The sequence below is a fragment of the Leucopleurus acutus genome (assembly GCF_964270905.1).
Source record: "Leucopleurus acutus genome assembly, chromosome: 7".
NCBI classification, from domain to species: Eukaryota; Metazoa; Chordata; class Mammalia; order Artiodactyla; family Delphinidae; genus Leucopleurus; species Leucopleurus acutus.
The window spans coordinates 10,934,676-10,957,123 of record NC_139150.1 but is presented as its reverse complement, the minus strand read 5'-3'; the positions used below and the strand labels follow the sequence as shown (position 1 = coordinate 10,957,123).

At 57.4% G+C, this 22,448-nt stretch overlaps 1 protein-coding gene across 1 annotated transcript in view; it reads left to right on the top strand.

Annotated features, from left to right (window-relative positions):
• The window catches only part of NEK6 (NIMA related kinase 6), an 84,653-nt gene that overhangs the window by 36,378 nt on the left and 25,827 nt on the right, over positions 1-22,448 (top strand). The window contains exons 2-5 of the mRNA XM_082842432.1: positions 5,748-5,866; positions 15,476-15,616; positions 17,073-17,135; positions 20,204-20,314. Coding sequence (XP_082698558.1) covers positions 5,777-5,866; positions 15,476-15,616; positions 17,073-17,135; positions 20,204-20,314 — 405 coding nt within the window. The 5' untranslated portion in view covers positions 5,748-5,776. The remainder of the gene's footprint in view (positions 1-5,747; positions 5,867-15,475; positions 15,617-17,072; positions 17,136-20,203; positions 20,315-22,448) is intronic.

Genomic DNA, 22,448 nt, shown 5'->3' with positions numbered 1-22,448 from the left:
CAAGGTTGTCTTTGTGATTCTCCCCGTCAGCCTGGGAGCCACGTGGGCCTTTACCAGCCCCACCCAAACCAGGGGCAGTGACGCCCCTACCCCAGTGGACAGACCGAGAGCACGGCTGGGCTCAAAGCCTTGTGGCCTGACCGTACACGCATACATGCACATACAGCATGCAGAAGCGGGCAGGCAGACACTCGCTGCTTCCACCTCAGGGTTGGGGAGCCAGGTGAGGTGTGGACAGATACTTGCACCCACACGACCCTATCCACTCAGGCCCCCAAACCTGCCCCGAGCTGGGTCTTTGGCCTGAGCCTTCTGGTGTCTTGGGTCGTCTTTTACTGGGAGGGTACGGCCTCGATAAGCCGCCAGCCTCCACGAAGTGTGGTATTTGGCAGGAGACAAAGGAGGGATGTGACTTTCCCCTAGACGAAGTTTTAGAAATTGGGAAGCAAGCGCCCCAGGTGACAGTCACGGTCAGAAAGGCCTCTTGGGGGCTTCCCTGGTGGCGCAGTGGTTGAGCGTCCGCCTGCCGATGCAGGGGACGCGGGTTCGTGCCCCGGTCCAGGAAGATCCCACATGCCGCCAAGTGGCTGGGCCCGTGAGCCATGGCCGCTGAGCCTGCGCGTCCGGAGCCTGTGCTCCGCAACGGGAGAGGCCACAGCAGGGAGAGGCCCGCGTACCAAAAAAAAAAAAAAAAAAAAGAAAAGCCTCTCGGCAAGCCTCAGAGCCCAGCCCAGTGTGGGAACCTCTCGCTTCCAGGAAGTGCCTGGATTAAACCCAAGCCCCCACGTCTCCCTGGGACACACCCCACGTTAGTAAGAGGCTTGCCGAAGGCCAGGGCGGGAGGAGCATGTCGGGGGGGCTTTGCAAAGGCAGCCCCAGATCTCGTAAGTGACGAAGAGGGTATTTGCTCCAGAGAGGCCGTGCAGTGCGGTAGACAGAATGATCTGGGGGTCCAGCAGCCCCAGCTCTATCTTTTACCAGCTGTGTGACCCTGGGCAAGTCCCTGCCGCTCTCTGAGCCCCAGTTCCTGTGTCTGTCACATGGAGACAATTCCTCCTCCACTGCCCAGGGATGGTCGGTGGTAATGACGCTGGTAACAGCTAAAGCCTCAGAGGGCCCTTCACATGTGCCAGGCTCTGTCCTGAGGATTTTACATCTGTTAACACATTTAATTCTCAATGACCCTGAAAGGTAGATCTTACTGTTAGCCCCATTTTCCAGATGAGGAAACTGAGACACTGCGTGGTTAAAGGAAGCCGGGCCAGGATTTGAACCCAGGAAAGTCAGGCTCCCAAGCAGACCCGCGGCCTTACCCTGGCACTCATCCTCATCCAGGCCCCGGGTGCCTGGTAGACGGGCACATGTGTGGAACCCAGGCTGGGAAGCACTCTGCCACCCCAGTGCCCGCTCCCGGCAGAAGAAAGGCCCTCTTTGAGGTGGCAGCTCCGTGTGGCCTGGGGCTCCGGGTCTCACATTCCACGGATTTTTGGCCCCTGACTTGGGCTTGGCAGCCTGGGCCCCATTGTTCTGCAACTTGGCAGGAGCCGCAGGGCACAGGCAGCTCCCGGAGGTGCCCAGTGCACGGAGGGGCTTTTCCCGGGCTTTTCCCTGCTCTCCGTGTCTCATCCCTCCGGATCCCTTTGGTCTTTCTGCATCTGAACCCCCTAAGAAGGAGTTTCTGGCAGGAATGTCCAGGGTAAAGGGGTTGGGCTTCTGTTGGGGTGCAGACAAACAATGCAAATCTTCTGAAATCCAACACGCTGGAGAGCCTCAAGAGGCCGAGGCTGTCTTGGACCTGGGAGGCGTGTCGGAATCAGAGCTGGGTTCAGATCTGCCCTCTGTATCCTACTCACAACACGACCTTGAGTCTCCCCTCTCTGAGCCTGATTCCCCGTCTGTAAAATGGGTCTGTCAACAGCCCAGGCTAAGTGGAAGAGATCTGGCCACTGGACGCCTCAGAGAACCTTCACTTCCTTCCTCCCTCCTCCTCCCTCTCTCCTCCCCCTTCCTTCCCCCTCTGCCCCCTTACCCTTTATCTGGCCCTCTCTGGCACTGGGGGGCAGGGTGCGGGGGTGGGCTGTGACTTGCACACTCCTTTCCTGGAGCAAAGGCCCTTCCTCCTCGCGGGGACATGAGGTATAGCCGGTTCTATTAGGTTCCGGGCAGAACTGCTCTTAGGCACAGCAGTTTACCCCAGGGGGTTGGCACACCAGGCGTGTGGACAGCAGTGCTGCATCTGCTCGCTGCCATCCCGAAGGGAGAGGGCTCTGGGCCCCCTGTCAGGGGAATGGCTCCTCGTGGCCCACCGGCCCTGGGATCACCCCTACCCACTCAGCACTGCCCCATTCTTGAGTGGAGGGGGCTTGAAGGAGCCACTGGAAAGGAAGTGATGTATTGCTGGTAAGAGCCTTTGAGGGGTGCAGTGCAGGGGTTATGGGCAAAGGTGGCATCACAGGTTTGAGTCCTGGCTTCACCACCTGTGATCCGTGTGATCTGGGCAAATCTCTCAACCTCCCTGTGCCTCAGTTTCCTCATCTGTAAAGTGGAACAGTAACAGAAGCTGTCTCGTGGAGGTGGTGTTAGTGAGATGGTGGTGAGATGGGCTAACAGAGATGAAATGTATAAAGAAAGGGCCCAGCATGGGCCCTTTAATGATGGCTTACCATCATTATTACTATTATTTCTGATGAGGCCAGAGCCCCTTACTTTGCTCCTGGAGCCCTGTGTGAGGAACAAGGTGAGCTCCTGAGAGCCTGCAGACCGCCTCTGGGTGCAGATGCTAGATCGCCACGTGGGGAATGACATTCGCAAATACCTCCTAGGTCTCTGCCCAGTGTGACTTGCCCAAGGTCCCAGCTGGGGAGTGACAGGGTGGAGATACAAACCCAGGCCCGCTGGCCCTAGGAGGCTGGGTGAGGCGGGACGTTGGAGCCCGAGATGGAGGCACTGTGGTTTCCAGCCCGCGTGGCCTGTGAGCAGGTGGGCAGGTGAGCCAGTCACGTGTGGACCTGGCCTTTGGGCCACACCTGGTGCCTTCTGAGATAAAGACAGAACCTTTTTGCTGCAGACAGTTCTCCTCCAGCCTTCCCCCGGAGGTCTCCCTAAGGGCAGAGGACGGTGAACATGTCACCCCGAGGGGTCTGGGGCTGCAGCCCGAAGCAGCTGCAGAGCCTGCGGAGTCTCCGGTTTTATCTTAAAATTCATGCGCATTTTACATTTTGTCCCCTCTGTATCCCGTTTATTGCCGCACACATTTCCCTCCTGAGTAACAGCACTGCCTTGGGAAGCTGCTCGTGTTTATCTGTTTATCCTGGGGCTTTTCATACCCAGGTCCTCACTGTGTCACCCGGGGGGTGTGCATTCCAGTGCGGAAGCTCGGGCGCAGATGGTGGGGAGGTGCTGTGGCCCCATCTGCATTGCAGGAAGCCACCTTGGTGGCCCATCTGGAGGAGGAGGGCTTGGCGGAAAGGGCACCGGGCACTGGTGGAGACCCAGGAGTCCAGGCGGGGGCGAGGCCTGGGCTGGGGCAGAGGTGGGAGTATGGGGCTGGGGAGAGGCCTCAGAAGTACAGGCACACCCCTTCATACCCTCCACATGACACCCCTTTGAGATAAGAGCAAAGAGACGACAGCACGAGATCTACCTCTTTATATGTACACGTTAGGACGAAGCACGTAAGATGCCGTGCGTGAGGAGCAAAACCGGCAATTGCACAGGCAGGACACAGCACAGGCCGGGCTGGGTTTGACGGGTTGCTCTCAGCCACCAGGGCCTCCCCGCTAGGCTGAGGCGGGTACCGTCTGCAGACCATGCCCCTGCTCCATGTGTCCTTGCTTTCTGCCATCTACTTTGTATGCTAGAGAGCAGTTTTACCCCAAAATGCTGAGGAAAGGGGTGTGAGGGAGGAGCTGGGCCTGCCCTGAGGACACAGAGGAAGGATGGGTGCTGGACGCCAGCGTGCAGATTCTAGAGAGGCTCGGAGTGCCTTCAAGGGCAGAGGCGGGGAGGCCGAAGGTGCAGCTCGGCAGGCAGTTCAGGGCTTGGTGGCCAGACTCCGACAGGTGTCGTAGACATCTCTAAGCCCGGGAGGGCTGGCCCGTCAGCTACCAGACAGAGCTACAGTGGGGAGGAAGGAAGTGTGATCTGTGACCAGATCTCAGTGGCCCTGACCGTAACAGCCCCATCGGTGTGGGTTCCTTTCCCACTGCCCAGATCACCCGGTTCACGCAGCAGGACCTGCCAACCCACTGGACCAGGCGACGCCTATCAGCTTGGGCTTCGGCTGGTGGGGATGGCTGGGGGTGCAGGTGACCAGGTGACTTACAGGTGGCGAGAGGCAGAGTCCGTCTAGAGAGAAAGACGATGTCCTGGGTTGGGTTCTCCAGAAGCAGACCCCGAGACGAGACTGTATGGGGGAAACCACGAGGGAGTGGGGGAGGCAGACAAGCAGGGTGTGATCTCGGACCAAATCACTACCCCGCTCGGGTCTCTGGAGTGACTTACCCCCAGAGCATCCTGACCGGAGGCAGGGGAACTGGCTTGCACACTCGCCTCCTGGGTCATTGATTCCTAGGGACTCCAGCGCTCCAGAGGGTATAGATGAAGCTGCTCTGATAGCCTGGCCAGCCCTTCGGGGTTCTGTTTGGGGAGGGTCAAGTGAGAGGTGCCCGTGGGAATGCCAGGGCGGGGTCTGGTGGAAGGAACAGCAGCCTGATTAGGGGGCCCTCGCCACATGCCCGCCCTGCGCCCCGTGTCTTCCAGGCATCCTGGGGGAACCCAGGCCTGGCCCTGGACACCGAGGTTTAGGTGTTGTAGAAATGCTTGTGGGTGAACGGAGGGCTTTCCTCCCGAGGAGGAACACTTTCCCTCTTGCGTCCAGGAGCACCGCGAGCCACACAGCGTCTTCTGTGCGCCTGACCCTGGGTCCTGCCCTGGAAGTGCTTGTCTGCAGGGGAGGCCAGCAGAGGCTGCCTGTGGCACCAGCAGTGGAAGCGATCTTGGGGGTGGTACTGAGATGGCCTTTAGCTCAGGCCTGGGCACATGGTGGGCAATTAATCAGGACAGCTACTGCGGTTACTATGGCCGCTGGCGAGTGGCATCCTTGACTCTCCTGGGGGCCTCCGATGTGGCAGCCCAAGCCCTGGAGGTTGAGGGGGCTGTTCCCTGTGCAGAGGGCTCTGCCCCTGCCTGGAGGTTTGTGCAGGACTTGAGTAGGACCCGTGGCCTCGGCCTTCCTAGTGTCGGGTGCACCAGGTCCCAGCAAGGACAGGCATGTGGGGTCCTTCCTGCAGCTGCTACTTGCAGTCTGACTCAACGTCTCTCTCTTCTGGCCACTAGGCTGCCAGCCTGGGTTTGTATGGGGGTGAGGCCCAGAGGACAGTAACGGGGCAAGAACGGGCTTTGGAGTCCGGCACGTGTGGCATTGAATCTGGCGCCTCCCTTGCTGGATGGTGGGGGCACCTTTAGACTTTTCCCTGCACAGAATCTGTGTTCCCCTCTATCCAACGGGGATAGCCCTAGCAACCTTGTTGGGACAGCGTGATGGAGGGAGGTCTGTCACATGGGCCGTCGAGCTAGTTCTGCCACTTCCAAGCCGCATAACCAAGGACAAGTTACCTAACAGCTTGGCACCTCAGCCTGCGCATCTGTAAAATGGGACAAGTGAAATTACTTCCTTGATCCGAGGGCCATCGAGAAGAGAAAGTGCACAGGCCTGTGTGTAAGAAAGCCCTTCTTTTCTGTTGCAGCCCGTGTCCTCGTGAGGCTGGCATGCAGGATGGCAGGACAGCCTAGCCACCTGCCCCATGGAGGGAGCCCGAACAACCTCTGCCACACCCCGGGGCCCGCGCACCCTCCCGACCCACAGGTAAGCCCTCCTCCTTCATCTGCAGTGCACTGGAGAGTCTTGGAGGAACACAGATCCCTGAGGCTGCTTTGTCCCGGCCACGGAAGGATGCCCCTTGGCAGCCCCCAGGCACCTTGAATGCTTCCAGTGATGGGAGCAGAGTCACTACCTGACCATTCTGCCCTCCATCCCAGTCAGCCACACACACAGATGCCTCTCTGTCCCACACTCTGGGCTGGGATGCCAGGCCCTGGTCCTGTCCCTGGGGTTTCCGTGTGAATGGAACAGCGTTATCTCAGAGGGGTCAGCACTGCTCAGAAGGACAGACGTAGAGGGAGTCGTGGAGGCCCCAAGGAGAGTGAGGGGCGCAGGCGAGCGGACGGGGTGCGCTTCCTGGCTCTGAGCTGGTCTGCCTCCTTTCCGGTCTCAGCTGTGTTCTGGGCCTCTTTAGCCGCTTTTCTAGGACCCGCAGAGCTTCGGGGATGCTGCTTTCCCTACACGGGCCCCACCCTCTCAGCCAGGCAGCTTCTGGGGCTGTGAGCTGCTCGCACACCCCATGCCTTTGCACATGCCATTCCCTGGGCCTGGGGTGCCCTCCTTGACACCTCCAGGCCTCAGTCCAAACGCCGCTGCTTCTGGGGAGCCTTCTTGTTCCACGGCACTCCCGTCTCTGTGCCGTCTCCACACCTGCGCACAGGCACTAGGTCATGGCCGTGATCGCATCCGCTGGGGCACTGGTGCCTGGGTCTGCCTCCCTTCCTGGACAGAAGCCTCTGGGGTGGGGCTTCGCCTGCCAAGTTCATGAACTGCAGATTCATGGAGTGCACCACCCAGGACACCGCCGTGTGTGAACAGACCCAGGTCTGCTCTTAGGGAGCACACATCCTCACAGGAGAGAAAGACAAGAAAGAAAGCAGAAGACACTGGGGGTCAGTGGAACTCCAGCAAGGAACGTGGTCTGAACTAGGGGACCAGAGAGGCCTCCTGGAGGAAGTGACTTGCAAAGAACTAGAGGGGACAGAGAGCTTGGCTGGGCAGATTGGCCAGGGCCAGGTGCTGTAGCATCCTGTGGGCAGCCTGGAATGATGAAAAGTAATTGTCCAGAGTTGGCTCGTGTCCCAGGCCTGGAGACCTAAGTCAGGAGGAGACTCAGAGTCAGCCACCTTCCTGCGCCATGGAAGGGATTGTCACAGCTTCTGACTGCCTAGTCCTGTTGGAGGACTTCAGGTGGACCGGTGTTCGACCTGCTTGGGCAGGGTTGCCATGTACGGTTGTATAGGTTCTACACTGCCCAAAGGTGCCTGGCCAAGGAGGCAGGTGAGTCTGAAATCCTCCTGCGCCTGAGCTGTCATCAAACTGTGCTTCCTGGTGTGACACTGCATCAGCCCAAGGGAAGGGGCACATCTATAGATTCACACAGAGGTGACGCGTTAAGTAGGAGAAAACGTGTATGTGCATGCACACACGCACAGGGGGTCCAAAGGCATCTATGCTATTCATCCTCCCCATTCCAGTTACTGGCTGGAATTTGGGGAGAAAGCTGGGAAGCCCATAGACACTGCTGGTCCAGGGCCCACCAGAACACCTCCCCGATGGCTGGGGGCAGTGGGGCTTCCTCGGGTAATGTAGCAATTTGTCATATTAAGTCGTTCACTAACAATTGAGTCCCCCTTGATTAATCTCCCAGAATTAGCCAGTTGCATTTTGAGCAATCAGGGTTAATTACAGCCTCATTTGGCGGAGCAGGGAGCCCCACAATTGTCACAAACAAGGCGAGGAGGCGGGGGCCCGTGGCAGCGGCCTCTTCTGGGTGTCTCCTCGCACGTTGGAGTGGGTAATGACATAGTTAAGTGTAATTAGATACGATTACTCAGCGTTGGCTAGCGGCTGGCGGGAAAGATGCCCCTGGTTCGCCAGCATCTGGCCGGGTCTGCAGACCTGGGGCACAGCCGCATTGACGCTGGGGCTGCTGCAGGTCAGGGCTGGAATGAAAACAGGCGCTTTCTCTCTCCTCGTCTCATAGAGCACTGGTATTTAAACACTGTCTGGGGAGAGATCACGGCTGGAATCTTGCCTGTTTTCAGGACATAGAAACACCTCAAAGTGACGGCACAGGCATTTTCCTTTACGGCAGGAGGCACTGCTGTTTCCCTGAAATCACCCTGAGAGAAAAGAGCCGGGCTGCATGATGGCAAAATGCTGTGCTCTGGACCAGGCTGGGTTTGGTTCCCAATTCCATCCCTCACCAGCCAGGTGACATTGGGTAAATGACCTCTCTGAGCCTCAATTTCCTCTTCTGTAAAATGGGGCCATGAAGAAAGTGAGATGGTATATTTTAAACACCCAGCATGGTACCTAGCGTTGTTGGGGTTAAGGAAATGGTATGTCATTGATCTTATTCTTATATTTTAAAAATCATTTTGGTTTTCACAGCTAAAGAGCCCAGGGCTGGAAATACCCCCAGTGTAGAAAGAACAATTTAGCGAATACTCAAACTCTGGCTTTCGTTAACCTTCTGTGTCCAAGGCTAGTGGTTTGTTCATTTCAAGGAACTTTCTAGCTCTGGGTGCTGTCAGCCTATGAAAATATGTTTGCTGAACTGGGTTGAATCATATGTGAAATTCATATATACTTGGGAAAGCTGAACGTGCTTGGTTTTATTGAGGTTTCTAATGAATGAATGAGTGGAGTTGAGAAGAAGAGCTTAAAATGCCCCCATGGTTTATGGTTTTACCAATTTGCTTCAGAGCATTTTCATCAGGAAAGAAACGCAGGGCTCAGCTGACCCACTAAGAAACACATGAATTTCCAAGAAGGAGAAAGGTGTTCTTGTCTGAGAAATCCCTGGCTAATGTGTCTTCCATCTGGAAAGTCTTTGCAAACCTGCTTGGGACGTGCCAAGTTCAGTTATATTCGGCACTGTCCAGAGACAGAGGAATGTGCATAACTTTGCAGGGGATGGGGACAGCTGTCATTAGTTCTGCATTGCGCCAAAATCTTTATGAAAATCTTCCCAAAACAATGATGATAGATAAGATTTAATGACCAAATATTAACAGCCATTAAAATTCAAAAAGTGTTTGCTAAGTGTTGTAAATTCAGCAAGTGCTTGTCTCGTTGGGTCAGCCTTGGGTCTGCGGACGAGCCCGACACATAAGTAAATAAAGATGATGCAGAGGTGAGGCTCCCAGGGAGGGATGGACCGATGCAGGGGGAGCCCAGAGAATGGGGTGGCTTGTTCTGCCCGGGGCATCAGGGTTGACAAGGAAAGCTGTCTCTAGAAAGAAGATGACACGTGGGCTGACAATGAGCAGGAGTTTGGGGCGAAACAGGGAGAGGAGGATGTTCCAGGAAGAGGAAAGAGCCAGACCTGAAGGTGCAGGACCAGCCAGGTTGGATAAGGATTTAAATACCTGTGCTTAGAAAAGGTAACAGCTGGTGTTTATGAAAAGCCTGGAATCCACATTGTCATTTGGAATTGAATCTGTAGCAAATGGGGAGCCCATTTGGGGTTTAAATTGACAAGGGGCTTGGGTTTTAGGTCACTGGTAGCTGGGGCCCGAGGCACAAGGTAGGTGAAAATGGGAGGTCACGTGATGCTTTGGCCTTAAATGGGCCCGACACAGGGAGGGAAGACGCCAGAGGCTTCCAGGGGGAAAATCCAACTGCCCTTGGTAACCGAAGGGATCCGGGAGAGGGAGGTAGAGGACGTGGCCAGCCTGCTGGCATGGGGGCCGACGCTCTTTATGGTTTGTTTCCCTTCAGGTCTTTGCTTGTTAGTCGTTGGGGCTGGTTCCAGGCTCTCTCATCCGTGTGTTCAAGCTCAGCTTTCTCTGAGCTGGGTCAGTGAGGCTCGTCCTGGGGCAGCTGCCACAACCGAGGCGGCCTTAGGCTTTGTCATCAGGCGCCTCCCACGTTCCGGCGTCTTGCTCGGCGCTCGCACGCGCTGATGGCGCAAAGCTGAGTGTAGACAGACTTCCAAGCTGAGACAGTCACCGTGGTGGTTGTACCTACATTGCGATGCCTGGCATTACCTCATCTCGTCCTCCTACCAACTCAAGAGAAGGAGACCTTATTCAGAGCTCCATTTTGCGGGGGAGGAAACCAAGATGAGCGGTAACGTGTCCTTTTTGCCGTTGAGGGGCAGAGCCCAGAGCCAGGGGTGGATCCAGGCCCTGCGGCCCCGCAGAGCATTTTCTTGCCACGAGGGCTGCAGGAGGGGAGACTGGCCTCGGGGACAAAATTAGCCAGATCGTGAAGAGCTGAGTGGGGCTGGCCTCGCACAGAGTCTGACAATATGGACTCTTTGTAAATCGCACCCTTCTTTCGTGCCACACAGATTTAAAGCGCATTGCTTTACACGCATGTACCGCAGCCACGAGAAGTTCCCTGCACACGATGTCAGATGTCTTTAAAGGTGAAACTCGTTTACAGGAAATGTCATTCTGATGAAGCGTGCTTTTTAAAATCATAGAAGCGGTTGCCTTAAAATTAATGATGCATTGCAAATATCAGGGAAAAAAGACCCATCCAGTGTAAAGATGATTAAAATTCAGGTCAGAAGTCTGACTTAGTCAGGCTAAATTTTTTAATGAGATTTCAGAAAATTAATTGGGCGAATGCATTTTTATTCTTTTAACATGGAATTTTATGCTCCTGTTTGGAAAAAAAAAAAAGGATTTGTCGATGACTGAGGCTTATTGTGGTTCAAACATTTTAAACTCAAATTAGCACGGGGGGGGGGGAGCATTTGTGGCCTAATTTGATCTGACTTGGGGAAGAGAGCTGGGTCTCTCCGAGCTTTCTGGGGTGGTCCAAGACGCTCCCTCCCCCTGCTGTATGTCTGGTCGTGTCCTCCATTTCTTGGGAGGGTGCGATCGGGGCTGCAGGTGACTCAGGACCTCGGCCGCGTCATCGACTCCTGATCCCACCAAATTCCTCCGGCTGCCCAGGGAGTTGCTCCCAGAGGCTCCTCCTCTCTGAGATCGCGAGTCCTCCCCAGGCCTACCGCCACCTCCTCCCTGCCCCTCCACCCATCTCTTCTACCTTTTCGGGAGAGCTAAGGGGCTCCCACTCTGGGGAAGGGGGATGAGTAGGTCAGAAATGGCCTCTGGTGCCCACAGCACAGCCTAGAAAGGGAGGCGAGCCTGTTGTCTAGCACAGGCCCTGGGTGAGTGGCACAAGGTCGGTGAAGTCAGAAGCTGCAGGTACATTCACCTCACCACTTTCCTGTAGCCAGAGGATGTTGGGTAAATGACCTCTCTGAGCCTCAGTTTCCTCATATGTGAAATGGGGCTGGGGAGACCTAAGTGAGATGGTGTACTTTAAACATCCAGCATGGTACCCAGCATCAGGGGTGTTAAGGAAATGGGATGTCGTTGATCTTATTCTTGTATTTTAAAATTCATTTCAGGGAATTCCCCGGTGGTCCAGTGGCTGGGACCCCACGCTTTCACTGCTGTGGCCTGGGTTCGATATCTGGTCAGGGAACTAAGATCCCACAGGCCACACGGCGCGGCCAAAAAAAAAAAGAAGAAGAAGAAGAAACATTCATTTTAGTTTTTATAGCTAAAGAGCCTGGGGCTGGAAATATGCCCGGCACAGACCCTTGGTGGGGTGTGGACGGGGGTGATGATAATGACAGCTGACAACTCCCTGTGCTTGGGTCCCTGGGCCAGGCTCCCGCCAGGCCAGGCACACCCTGCCTCAGCTCACCCCCAGCCCCTGGGAAGTAGGTGCTGCCATTCTCCAGACATTCTACAACGCCAACCCAATAGTAATAATAACACAAACACGTGGCATTTCCTAAGTGCTGGGCCCTCTTCTAAGTGTTCACTCATTAACTTATTTAACCGCCAACAACCCTCTGGATGGCGCGCTGATTATCTCAGTTGGACAGATGAGGAAACCGAGGCCCAGAGGGCTCACCGGGAAGTGGCAGAGCCAGGACTGGAACCCAGGCCTCCAGGCCCCAGCTTTAGTGTCTCAACCGACAGAGCCAGAGTGGCAGTCACCTCTCTGCCAACCTGGGCCCAGGGATTGTGTTTATTTTCCCCGGGAGGCAGCACGGGGTCCCAGACATAACAGGGGACAGTAAGCGTTGCATGAGCCATTTGCAGACAGGCCATCAGGAGGATGTGTTGGAGCCGCCATCATGGGAGCTGTTCGGGGCCAGCGCCGTGTTTGCCCAGCAGTTTAGAGCTCCCCAGACCCTCTTGTCCTGGAATCCTCCGGGAAGTCCTGGGCTGGTGTTTCTAACATCCCCCATCATGGGTGACCTCTCTCTGATGCAGGAACAAGAGTGGAACTTGCCAGGGCCCACCCAGGAGGTGGGTGGCAGCAGGGAGAGGCCTGGCCTTTGGGGGCAAGAGCTCAGTTCAGCTTGTCTCCGAGCCCCTGAGTTAAATCGGGGTCAGGACTCTGCTGGCTCAGGCAGCTGCGCCCAGGAGCCCCGTGTCCCGTGGTGACCCCCACCTGAGCAGAGGCCCCTCTGGGGACAGGGCCCGGTCCTAACCCCTGTAAGGGCAGCAGAGGCCCCTGAGCCCCCTCACCGCTGTGCTGCTGCCCGGGTAACCTGCCCCCTCCTCAGAACTTTCCTCTAATTAGGTCGAATGGGCTGTGACGGGAAATGCAAATCTGGGTCATCGCGTATGCAGATGTGCAGGGCGGTCTCAGCGATGGTGGCTGGGAAGTCGCCCGCATCCTCTGGGAGCTTCCAGTGGCTGTGGAGCGGGGCCACGTGGCCTCTGGGGAACATCCTTGGGGTGGGTGGAGAGCACTGGGGACTGACCACTCGCCACGGAGGGAAGCAGCCCCACGTTGGCAGAGCCAGGATCGTTAGTGAGCACATCCCCCAGACTCTTCACTGCCCCACGTCACCTGGCAGCGCAGCTGGGTCTCTATCGTCAGGGAGTTCAAGTCCCAGCTCCCCACTGCCTGTGCCTCAGCGTCCTTCTTCATAAAGTGGGATTAATAAGTCTCGTTTGGGCTTCCCTGGTGGCGCAGTGGTTGGGAGTCCACCTGCCGATGCAGGGGACGCAGGTTCGTGCCCCGGTCCGGGAAGATCCCACATGCCGCGGAGCGGCTGGGCCCGTGAGCCATGGTCGCTGAGCCTGCGCGTCCGGAGCCTGTGCTCCGCAACGGGAGAGGCCACAACAGTGAGAGGCCCGCGTACCGAAAAAAAAAAAAAAGTCTTGTTTTACAAGGCCGTTAGGAGACTTTAGTCCTGAGACCTGTCTAAGCATCTAGCACAGCAGCGGACGCACAGTGGTGCCTAATACACGAAAGCTTGTCGTCGTTATTTTCATGACCACGTGTGATCCCTCCAAGTGCCAAGAAAGCTACCTTTTTCTAGGGTGTGTGATTTCAGCTGCACCCATAGAAGTGACAGTGACTGGGTCAGAGTCCCTTCTGCACCAGGCCGTTTTGGGTGCATTGCGTTGTGTCATTTGACAAACATGCCCTGAGCACTTGCTTCGAGTGGGTCAGAGCCTTAGTTCGAGGGGCAGAAAGGGGACTAAGACAGGGGCCCACTTGGTGAGGCCCATGGTGGGGGGATGGGTGGGACCCAGGTGGCTGAAGCAGGAGGTGTAGGCCTGGCTAGTCCCAGGGTCTCAGAGGAAACGCAGAAGTGGCATCTGAGTTGGGAGGCCACACAGCGCAGGGTGACGGGTATAGGCGAAGGGTGAAGGCTCTGGAGTACCCATCCCCGGGTTCAAATCCCCGCCGTTACTCGTGGTGGGGTCTGGAGCCTCCGCTCGGTTTCCTGAAATGGAGATTGCGATGATGTCCGCTCGCAGGTCCTGGCAAGCATTCTGCACGGTGCCTGGCATGTAGTCCGCGCTCAGTAAATGCATGCTTGCTTGTCTTAGGTGGACACGCAGCGTACAGGTAGGTCAGTTGCTGTGACTAAAGAACTTACCTGACAGAGACCAGCAGGTGCTGGTAAGAGCATCGTCTTCTTCCTCCGCCAGCCCTCCCTTCTGCTCGGGTCCCCGGGTGGAGCATCTTCAAATCTCTGGAGTCCTGGAGACTTCAGAGTCGGGGCGGGCCCAGCTGTCATCTTGCTGAGGGAAGGAGGCAGCGGGATTGCGGGCTGCGAGGCTGAGTTCCATTTCTCAGTCCTGGCAAGAGGGTCCCCGTTAGGGTCTCCTTGGCCCACGGCTGAGCCTGGGCCAGTGCAGAGGCGGTGGGTAGTTGCTCGGGGCCCCCCTGGCTTCCTCACTCCTGCCAGTAACATGACTGCAACCACGAAGCACCTACTGTGTGCAGGGCTCAGCGATCTCATAGGACCCTCATGGCCACCCTACTTCTCCCTTATAGATGAGGAGACCGAGGCACAGGGTGGCTTGTGTAACCGCCAAGGTCACCAGCCAGCGACCCAGGCTGATTGGCTCCACTGTCGGGGTTCCCAAGGCTCTTCCAGGGCCTACTGGTCTGTCGTTGGCATTCCTAGTAGGGAGAATTCCAGAACACAGCCCAGTGAAATACTTGATCTTCCACACTCTCAGACGATCTGGCCCAAGTCTGGAAGAGACATTTTTCACTTCAGAAAATTCAGCGGCTTATTCTTGCTGCAGTGGGGCTTTCAGGGTTCTTTGCCCCACCCCTGCTCCCCAGACTGAATCCTGCACACATTTCTGCACACCTACTATATGGAAGTCATCTGGCAACAACAGAGACCCTTTCTTCATGCCACCATCCCGCTGGGGAGGGTCCCCAGTGTCAGTGATCCTCCGCCTGAGAGTAGCAGGAGGGAGGGTACGTCCCGCCAGGCTGACGTGGGGCGTTCTCTCCCCCCTTCCCCTCCCAGGGCCCAGCGTTGGCGCCCCCTCCTCTCCTCTTCCCGAGAGTACCTTTGCAGGTGTGTTTGTGTGTGTGTCGGCGGCGGGGAGGTACCTGGCCACTGCTGCCTCACCTGTTGGCTCCATCCCTGGGCAGGTCCTACAGCTTAATCATGGCTTTCAACGCTGGCCCCTGGGGAGTCATCACGAAGTCTCCAGATTCTTCACGTTGCCATAAAGGAGGCAGTGTATCCAAAAAATGGGCTCAGAGCGTCAGGCTGCAAGTTTAACCTTCGTGTTCTCGTCTCTGTGATGGGACTGGCTACCCCGGGAAGGGAAGTTGCCGCTTTTAGGACGACTTGCAGGGTTAGGGTTGAGGTTGCACGTGGAGGGCCCACAGGGCCTCCCCGTGGTTGTGTGACTTCGGTGAGTTGCTTCCTTAGACATTTATTGCACCTACTCTGCTGCCCGGCTCCACCGGGACGGAAAGGATTCAGGAGTGACAAAGGCAGGCAAGGCGCTGGCCCACAGAGCCAGCCTTCAGGGGGCGGAGACAGAAATGAGCAAAGGAAAAAGTGATCACATACTGAGGGGTGGCGATAAATGCTGCGGAAGAGATCACATCTGCAGAGTGGGGTCCTTGGCATCAAATGGAGCTGGTGTGGAGAGCGCCAGGGGGCGAGGGGGGCTCTGATAGTGGGGTTGGCAACCAGGGTCCCTCCTTCACCTTGTAGGGGCACTGCTGGAGCTCAGGAAGGGGCAGCAGCCCCCCGCCCCCGCCCCCCACGGCTCCTGGCCCTCCGCTCTGCCTGGCTGGTCACCGATGCCCTCTGTTCCTCCCCTCCAGAGGCACCCGAACGCCCTGTCTTTTCGCTGCTCGCTGGCTGACTTCCAGATTGAGAAGAAGATCGGCCGCGGGCAGTTCAGCGAGGTGTACAAGGCCACCTGCCTGCTGGACAGGAAGACAGTGGCTCTGAAGAAGGTGCAGGTGAGCCAACAGCCCCATGGGGTCAAGACCACATGGCAGGAGTGGCTTGTGTCCGAACATTGTAGCTCTGGTCTAGTCCCGTCTCTCCCCCTTCCCTTCCCTCCCCTCTCCCCCTCCCTTCCCTCCCCTCTCCCCCTCCCTTCCCTCCCCTCTCCCCCTCCCTTCCCCTCCCCTCCCCTTCCCCCTCCCCCTTCCTCTGTAAATGAGGGAAACTAGTACCATCTCATCTCACTCTTGGGGCTGTGGGAGAATCAGGGCGACTTGTCTTTGTGGAAGCTCACTGTAAGCCATAAAGGAAAAGAAGAAGGAGCATGTGCTGAGCACCTGCTGTATACTGGATCACGCTGGCGCTCACGGAACTGTGACAGCACCCCTGTGGGTAGGGATCTTCATCCTCCCAGAGGTGGAAAACTCACCAGGGCTGGAGGGAGCTGAGACTCAGATCCGTGGCCACTGACGCTTGTGGTCAGCTCTGGGCTTGAGTGCCCTGCCCGACCTCTGAGTCCCTCCTGAACAGAGGAGTGGGGTCGGGCAGATGGGCTTTAGGCAGCAAAGCCCGGGCAGGAAGCTTTTCCATGAGAGCCACTGAGCCCGTCTGAACGCTGCTTTGCTGCAGGAACGGTCTTGAATCCTCCAGCAGAGCTTCCAGGGTCCCTCTATTTGCTCATTTACCTTAAAGAATGAGATTAACAGTCTGGGCAGAGGAGGCCCGGGAGAGAGAAGGTAGCTGAGACACAGTCACGAGGTGGGGAGACAAGACGAAGACCCCCCGCCTGGAGCCGGCCAGCGTGATCGCCTCCTTGTTGATCTGTGAGCTGCACGTGAGGCCTCTGATGGCCGGAGGAGAGACGGGCTCCTCGGTTCAGAAAAGGCCTGTGTTCTGCTCTTTGTCTGCCAAGGAAGGGCTTACCCGGGTTCTCTTGGTGTTGGTTTTTAGTGCCAGGATGGGTTCTGTGGTGGGGCTGCTGCAGTGTCGCCCTCCTGTTTGTTCCTGTGAGTTAGAAGATGCTGGGAGGACCCACACAGTGAACACTAGGGGGGCTGGGGGTCAGGGGGCGCATGCTGTACCCCCTCTTCTTACTCGGTCCACATGACGGTCCTGTGAGGTCAGGCTGTTGGCCCCATTTACAGACGTGAAGACTGAGGCTCCAAGCATGTTTCCTGCCACTTACCAGTGCACGACCTCAGCAAGTCACTGGGCTTCTCTGGACCTCAGTCTCCTCCTCTGTAAGTCGGCGACAGTAACTCCTGCCTCATGGGAGTTGCCCTGATGATTTGGTGGAAATTGGTCAGCACAGCACTTGGCACGTGGTGGGCACCCAGTAATACGAACTGTTGTCCTTACAGGGTTCCCTCGGCGAGGAGGTGGGAGAACCCGGACTGGGGTCCTGGGCCTCGTGACCCCTCTGGGGGTGCTGGGTTTTAACCACTCTTTCTCTGTTTCCTCTCACCCAAGATATTTGAGATGATGGACGCCAAGGCCCGGCAGGACTGTGTCAAGGAGATCGGCCTCCTGAAGGTGAGTGCCCTGGGCTGAGCGGGGGTCCCTCACTTCCTTGGGCCAGTCTGGGCCGCATCATGTCCATCACAGCCCTCAGCCCGTTAGATTCAGAAACAACCTACCTGCGGGGGACAGCAGCTTGTTTGTTTTCTTGTGGCCTAGCAGGGACCCCGCCTCACCTCTGCCCAGTCCTCATTCTGCCCCCAGACTGGCTGTCCTTGTCCCACGTGGATCCTGGATGTGGCGGCCCGTGGACCAGGCTACTGGGGAAGGAGCGAGGGTGGGCATTGGGTTGAACTTCAGTTTGTCTGTCTCTGTCTCCCTCTCTGTCTCATCCTGTCTTTCCTCTCAGTCTCGTATTCTTGTATTTACACGTGGTGACACGCATATCTGAATATGCAGCCACAGTGTGTTCTCTTTTCTTCTCTCCCATCCTCTTACTCCCCCCAGGAGATGCTCTCTGTTGGGGAGACTCAGCAAAGCCAGCCTGGGGCACTGGGTAGAGTTAACAGCCAAGCACGTGGCCCTGGGCTCTGGCTGCGGGAGGGGCCCAGGGCCCCTGAGCTGTCAGCCTGTTGGGCTCTTGCTAGGTCTCCCACAAGGAGGAGGCACAGTTGGGGATGGGTCTCCCCAGGGGGTAGCTGGTATGCCCACTCCTCTGTGGGCGCAAGTCCTTGGTTCAGCCAGAGCTGGGCTGACTGGGCAGGGTCATGTGAAGGACAGACGTGCAGGGGCCCATCTAAGGCGAGGGATGGTGGTGGTGTCTGTAGTCGTTCCTTTCCCCTCCCCGTTGGCTTCCCCACTGGCCTCCTGAGAGTCAGAGATGACAGAACTTTCTGGACTAGACCAAGCCTGGTCTAAGGGCTGCTCTCTCCTGGGGATCCCGCCCTACTCCCCAGGCTTAAGATTCAGTGTGGAAGGAGGGGGGCAGATTGTAGTGGCCTTGAATGCCATACTCAGGATGTGAGACTTGAACATAGGAACAAGAGGGGGGGCCCTGTAGTGGCTGCGAGCAAGGGAGGGGCCGTGGCCAGATGGGAGTTGTGAGCGCTCGCTGGGGTGGCCCCTGGCCTCGATGGGCCCTGGGGGCAAGGCTGGAGGCGGGAGGCTTGTAGCTATCACAGGTCCAAAAATACCCTTCAAATAACATTTTTAAACTTTTACGAAATGGTCAAATTCGGGACCTGGTTGTGATGCTGGGAACTGATTACCCAGCCCTGGGGAACAGCTGTCATGATCACCCTGCCCTGTCTTCCCACTTGTGGCCAAGAGCATGTGTACCACTCACACGAGTGAGGAACTGTATGCGTGTGCACACTGAGCCAGGCTGTTCGGTTCCTGGGCGCAGAAGTGTGTGACCACAGCCCCTTTGGTGAGGCCGCCCCAGGTGGCGTGAACCCGGCCTTCCTGGGGGAGGGCGTTCTGACCCTCCCCCAGGCTGCAGTGCCGCCAAGTGCGGTCGGCCGTGGGCTTCCGAGGCAGACCCACCCCTTGCTCACTAGCTGTGGGGCTGTGGGCAGGTTGCTGACCACTTGGGGCCTCAGTTTCCTCATTTGTCAAAGGGGGTGATTGACAGCAGTGCTGTGTCTTCAGAGGTGTTGGTGGAATTAGTGAGAAGATGCATTGGAAGGACTCAGTGTAGCGTCTGGTCAGAGGCAGCCCTCGTTGCCATGGTTATAACCTCTGCCCCAAGGCCAGCCCCTTTCCAGAACTTGACCCACCTCCCCGGCCTGCCCGTGGAAGTCAACAGGATGTTCCAGGGCACGAGGTGTTTCCTACAAAACAGAGGGAAACACGGTTCTCGGAGGGGCCACTGGGCGACATCGTTCATACCGTTCATGCCAGGACCATTGAGAGGCTGCCAGGCGTGGGGCAGGAAGGCGAGCCCTGTAGGAGCCTCCAGGGCTGGCTTAGGGAGAGAACAAGAGGCGGATGTGTGGCTGTGTGATGTCTGCCGACGTTCCCCTCATTTCAGAATCCAAGACTGGGTGCAGGGCGGCATGCAGCATAGATGCACGTCCCTTGCCCAGCAACCTTCTGGGCCTTTGGGAAAATGTGCTTTCAAGTGGCCTCTGGAGGGGAGCCCCTGTGGGCAGGCGACCACACCGTGACAGAATATTTGCGTCCCCTGTGCCTTCCCCACATCCTGGAATCATTTTGGTGTAAACAGTTTCAGTTATAAGCAGTTGCCAGGGTCTCCTGTTAGCCAGCCAGGGGCTGACTTCCAGTCAGTGGGGTGCTGTCCTGTCTGGAGAACACACGGGCGATGGTGATCGGGCCAGAGGCAGGGCTCTGGCACTGAGCACCACACTCAGGGCAGCTTTCACACCAGGAATGATTTTTTTTCCCAAGATTTCACAAAGAATGGGTCAGGGGCTTCCCTGGTGGCGCAGTGGTTGAGAATCTGCCTGCTAATGCAGGGGACACGGATTCGAGCCCTGGTCCGGGAAGATCCCACATGGCCGCGGAGCATCTAGGCCCGTGAGCCACAACTACTGAGCCTGCGCGTCTGGAGCCTGTGCTCCGCAACAAGAGAGGCTGCGATAGGGAGAGGCCCACGCACCGCGATGAAGAGTGGCCCCCACTCGCCGCAACTAGAGAGACAGCCCTTGCACAGAAACGAAGACCCAGTGCAGCCAAAAATAAATAAATAAATTAATTAATTAAAAAAAAAAAGTGGGTCAGAAATTGAGGAAGTGGGAAGGAAGAAGGAAGGAGACGGACACTTCTAAGTGCTCTGCGGAGTGCAGTGACGGAGCAGTGGGGGCCTGGCCCCGCCCTAGAGGGGCCTGGGTGGTGAAGAGGGGGGTCATTTCCACAGTGTCTAGTGAGTCTTAGCTCTGTGCAGTCACCATGTCAGACATTTCAAGGGTATCAGCCCCTGTAATCTTCACAACTTCTCTCCAAAACATTATGTCCATTCTGCAGAGGAGGAAACTGAGGCTCGGGGATGCAAAATGGCTTTCCCAGTGTCACCCAGGTCTGCCTGACTCCCAAGCGCAGGCCTTTCCCCCCAGACACCCCACCTCTCCAGCTGTACCGCCTCTCAGGGGCTCCCTACTCCCTCTTTTTCTCTCTTCGGACAGCAACTGAACCATCCAAACATCATCAAGTATTTGGACTCGTTCATTGAGGACAGCGAGCTGAACATTGTGCTGGAGCTGGCAGACGCGGGCGACCTCTCGCAGATGATCAAGGTGAGGGCGCCTGGTGGGGGCCGGGTCGGGGGCCCCTCCTCCGACCGGGTTCCTCACTGCCCTGGCCTCAGGCAGAGGTGGCCACTGCGGGACACTCAGCCCCCCTTGCCGATGCTCACAGGCCTCAGCTGTGGCCCCTCTCGGGTTCCACCCGCACTTGCTGGGAGAAGGCCAGCTATGGGCAGTGGCTCGTGGGCCACTTCTGCCTTGCACAGGGATGGGGACCCCATGGAGGTCGGACCCCAGCTCATGGAATCTGGGAAAGTGTCTATTGGGGCCAACTGGCTCATTTTATAGAAGGGAGAACTGAGCCCAGAGAGGCTGAAAGACTTGCCCGAGGATCCCACACGTGGGGACAGACCGGCGCCTCTGGCCCAGGTCTCTACTTCCTGGCCTAGGGCCCTCCAGTGGACATCATCCCCCAGGTGACCTTCCTGCGGCCCCTCCGGCCCTGGAGAGGCGTCTTCCTTCCCATATGATGGCTGAGGCTGGGGGTCTCGGAGTGGTGGGGCAACGTGCCAAGTCCCACAAGCAGTCCCCAGACTGCCCCGCCCCCCCTGCCCCACCTCCCTGGGCCCAGGACCAGGTCCGCCTGAGTCTCGAGGACCATCACGGCTCCACTGATGGGCACCTACGGTGGGCCACAGCCCTGCCGAGTACATGCATCACTCACCAAGTCCACATCGTCCTTAGATAGCGAAGCTCAGAGAGGTTCAGTAACCTGCTTGAGGCAGCACAGCCTCTAAATGGGACCCCCGGGCCTGAGCTCTCAGCTTCACTCATTGCTCCTTCCTCAAGGTTCTCACTCCCCTGCTGGCGAGACCCTCATCCACAGAGCGCTGTCGTGGGGTTGCATCGCCTCCCTCCCAGGAGCCCAGTCTGTCCGTGAGCCACGCTGGGCCACGCTCAAGCCCACACCCTGCTCTCAGCCACACTTGGAAACAGGGCCAGACATGGATTCTCTACCTTTCCCACAGGCACTGGGGATTGAGCAGTTAATTGCCCGGCGCCTGCTATTCTGAAATTTGGCTCCTAGGAATACAGGCGTCTCTGGGAAGCGGCATTACTTGAGCTGTTATCACCTGTTTTTATATTTTCGTTGACATATTAATGCATTTGCAGGGACGTTAATCTCCACACAGATCCCTGGTGGAAACAGATGTGCTATATCACGTCTTACTTCTTCTTCTCCCCCCCACCCCCGCCCCACTTTGTTTCTCCTTCCCATGCCATTCTCTCACAGCACACGCATGCATCCAGCATCCACCGTGTGCCCACCCCCATGCTGAGACCTAGGGATGCTGCTGGCGGGGCAGTGCCCTCAGGGAGCTCACCTTCTAATGGGAGGGCAGGGCTGCGAACAAGCAGTCATGAGCTGCCATGAACAAGCCAAGTTCAGGGTCTGTGGGAGCCAGGGAAGGCTTCCTGGAGGAGGTGACACATGAGCAGAGACCCATGAGGGGATACCTGCAGCCCAGAGGCAGAACAGCTTGTGCCAGAGCCCAGAGGGATGGAAACCCAGGGGTCCACAAAGTACTTTGGTCCAGGAGAGCACTGGGCAAGGGGAGGGGTGGAGAGCGTGAGGCGGAGGGTGGTCGGACCAACCAGGGCCTCATATGCAGGCTTAGGATTTGGAACCTTGCCCCGAGGTCAGCAAGAAGCTTCCTGAGACTCGTGGTGCAGAGTAAACACGATCAGCTTTGTGTTCTGGAAGAAGGACTGGATGCCCAGTGGAGGGAGGGGCGGGGCTGGGGGGAGAACAGCGGGAGGAAAGACCCTGGAATATGGCCTGTGGTGAGGGTGCTGCACCCTGTCAGCCCCAGTGGACCCCAGACCCCCTCACAGCCTCTCAGTCCATGGAGTGGGGCTGGAGTCAGACAGTGGGGTAGGGGGTGCTGGGCAAATTACAAATCCCTCCCCTCCCTGAACCTCAGTTTCCACCCCTGTCCCGGGGGCCTCACAGGGGACGGCCGTGTGGGAGCTGCGGGACCCGGATGCAAGCTTCTTCCAGCCAGGAGAGACAGGAGGGAGGCACGTGGGTGTCCAGCACCCTTTGTGCCTGGCCTGGGGTGGGGTGCCTTCGCTTCACCACGTGCCCCTTCCCAGGCTTCCCTGGGGCCAACCCTGGCTCAGG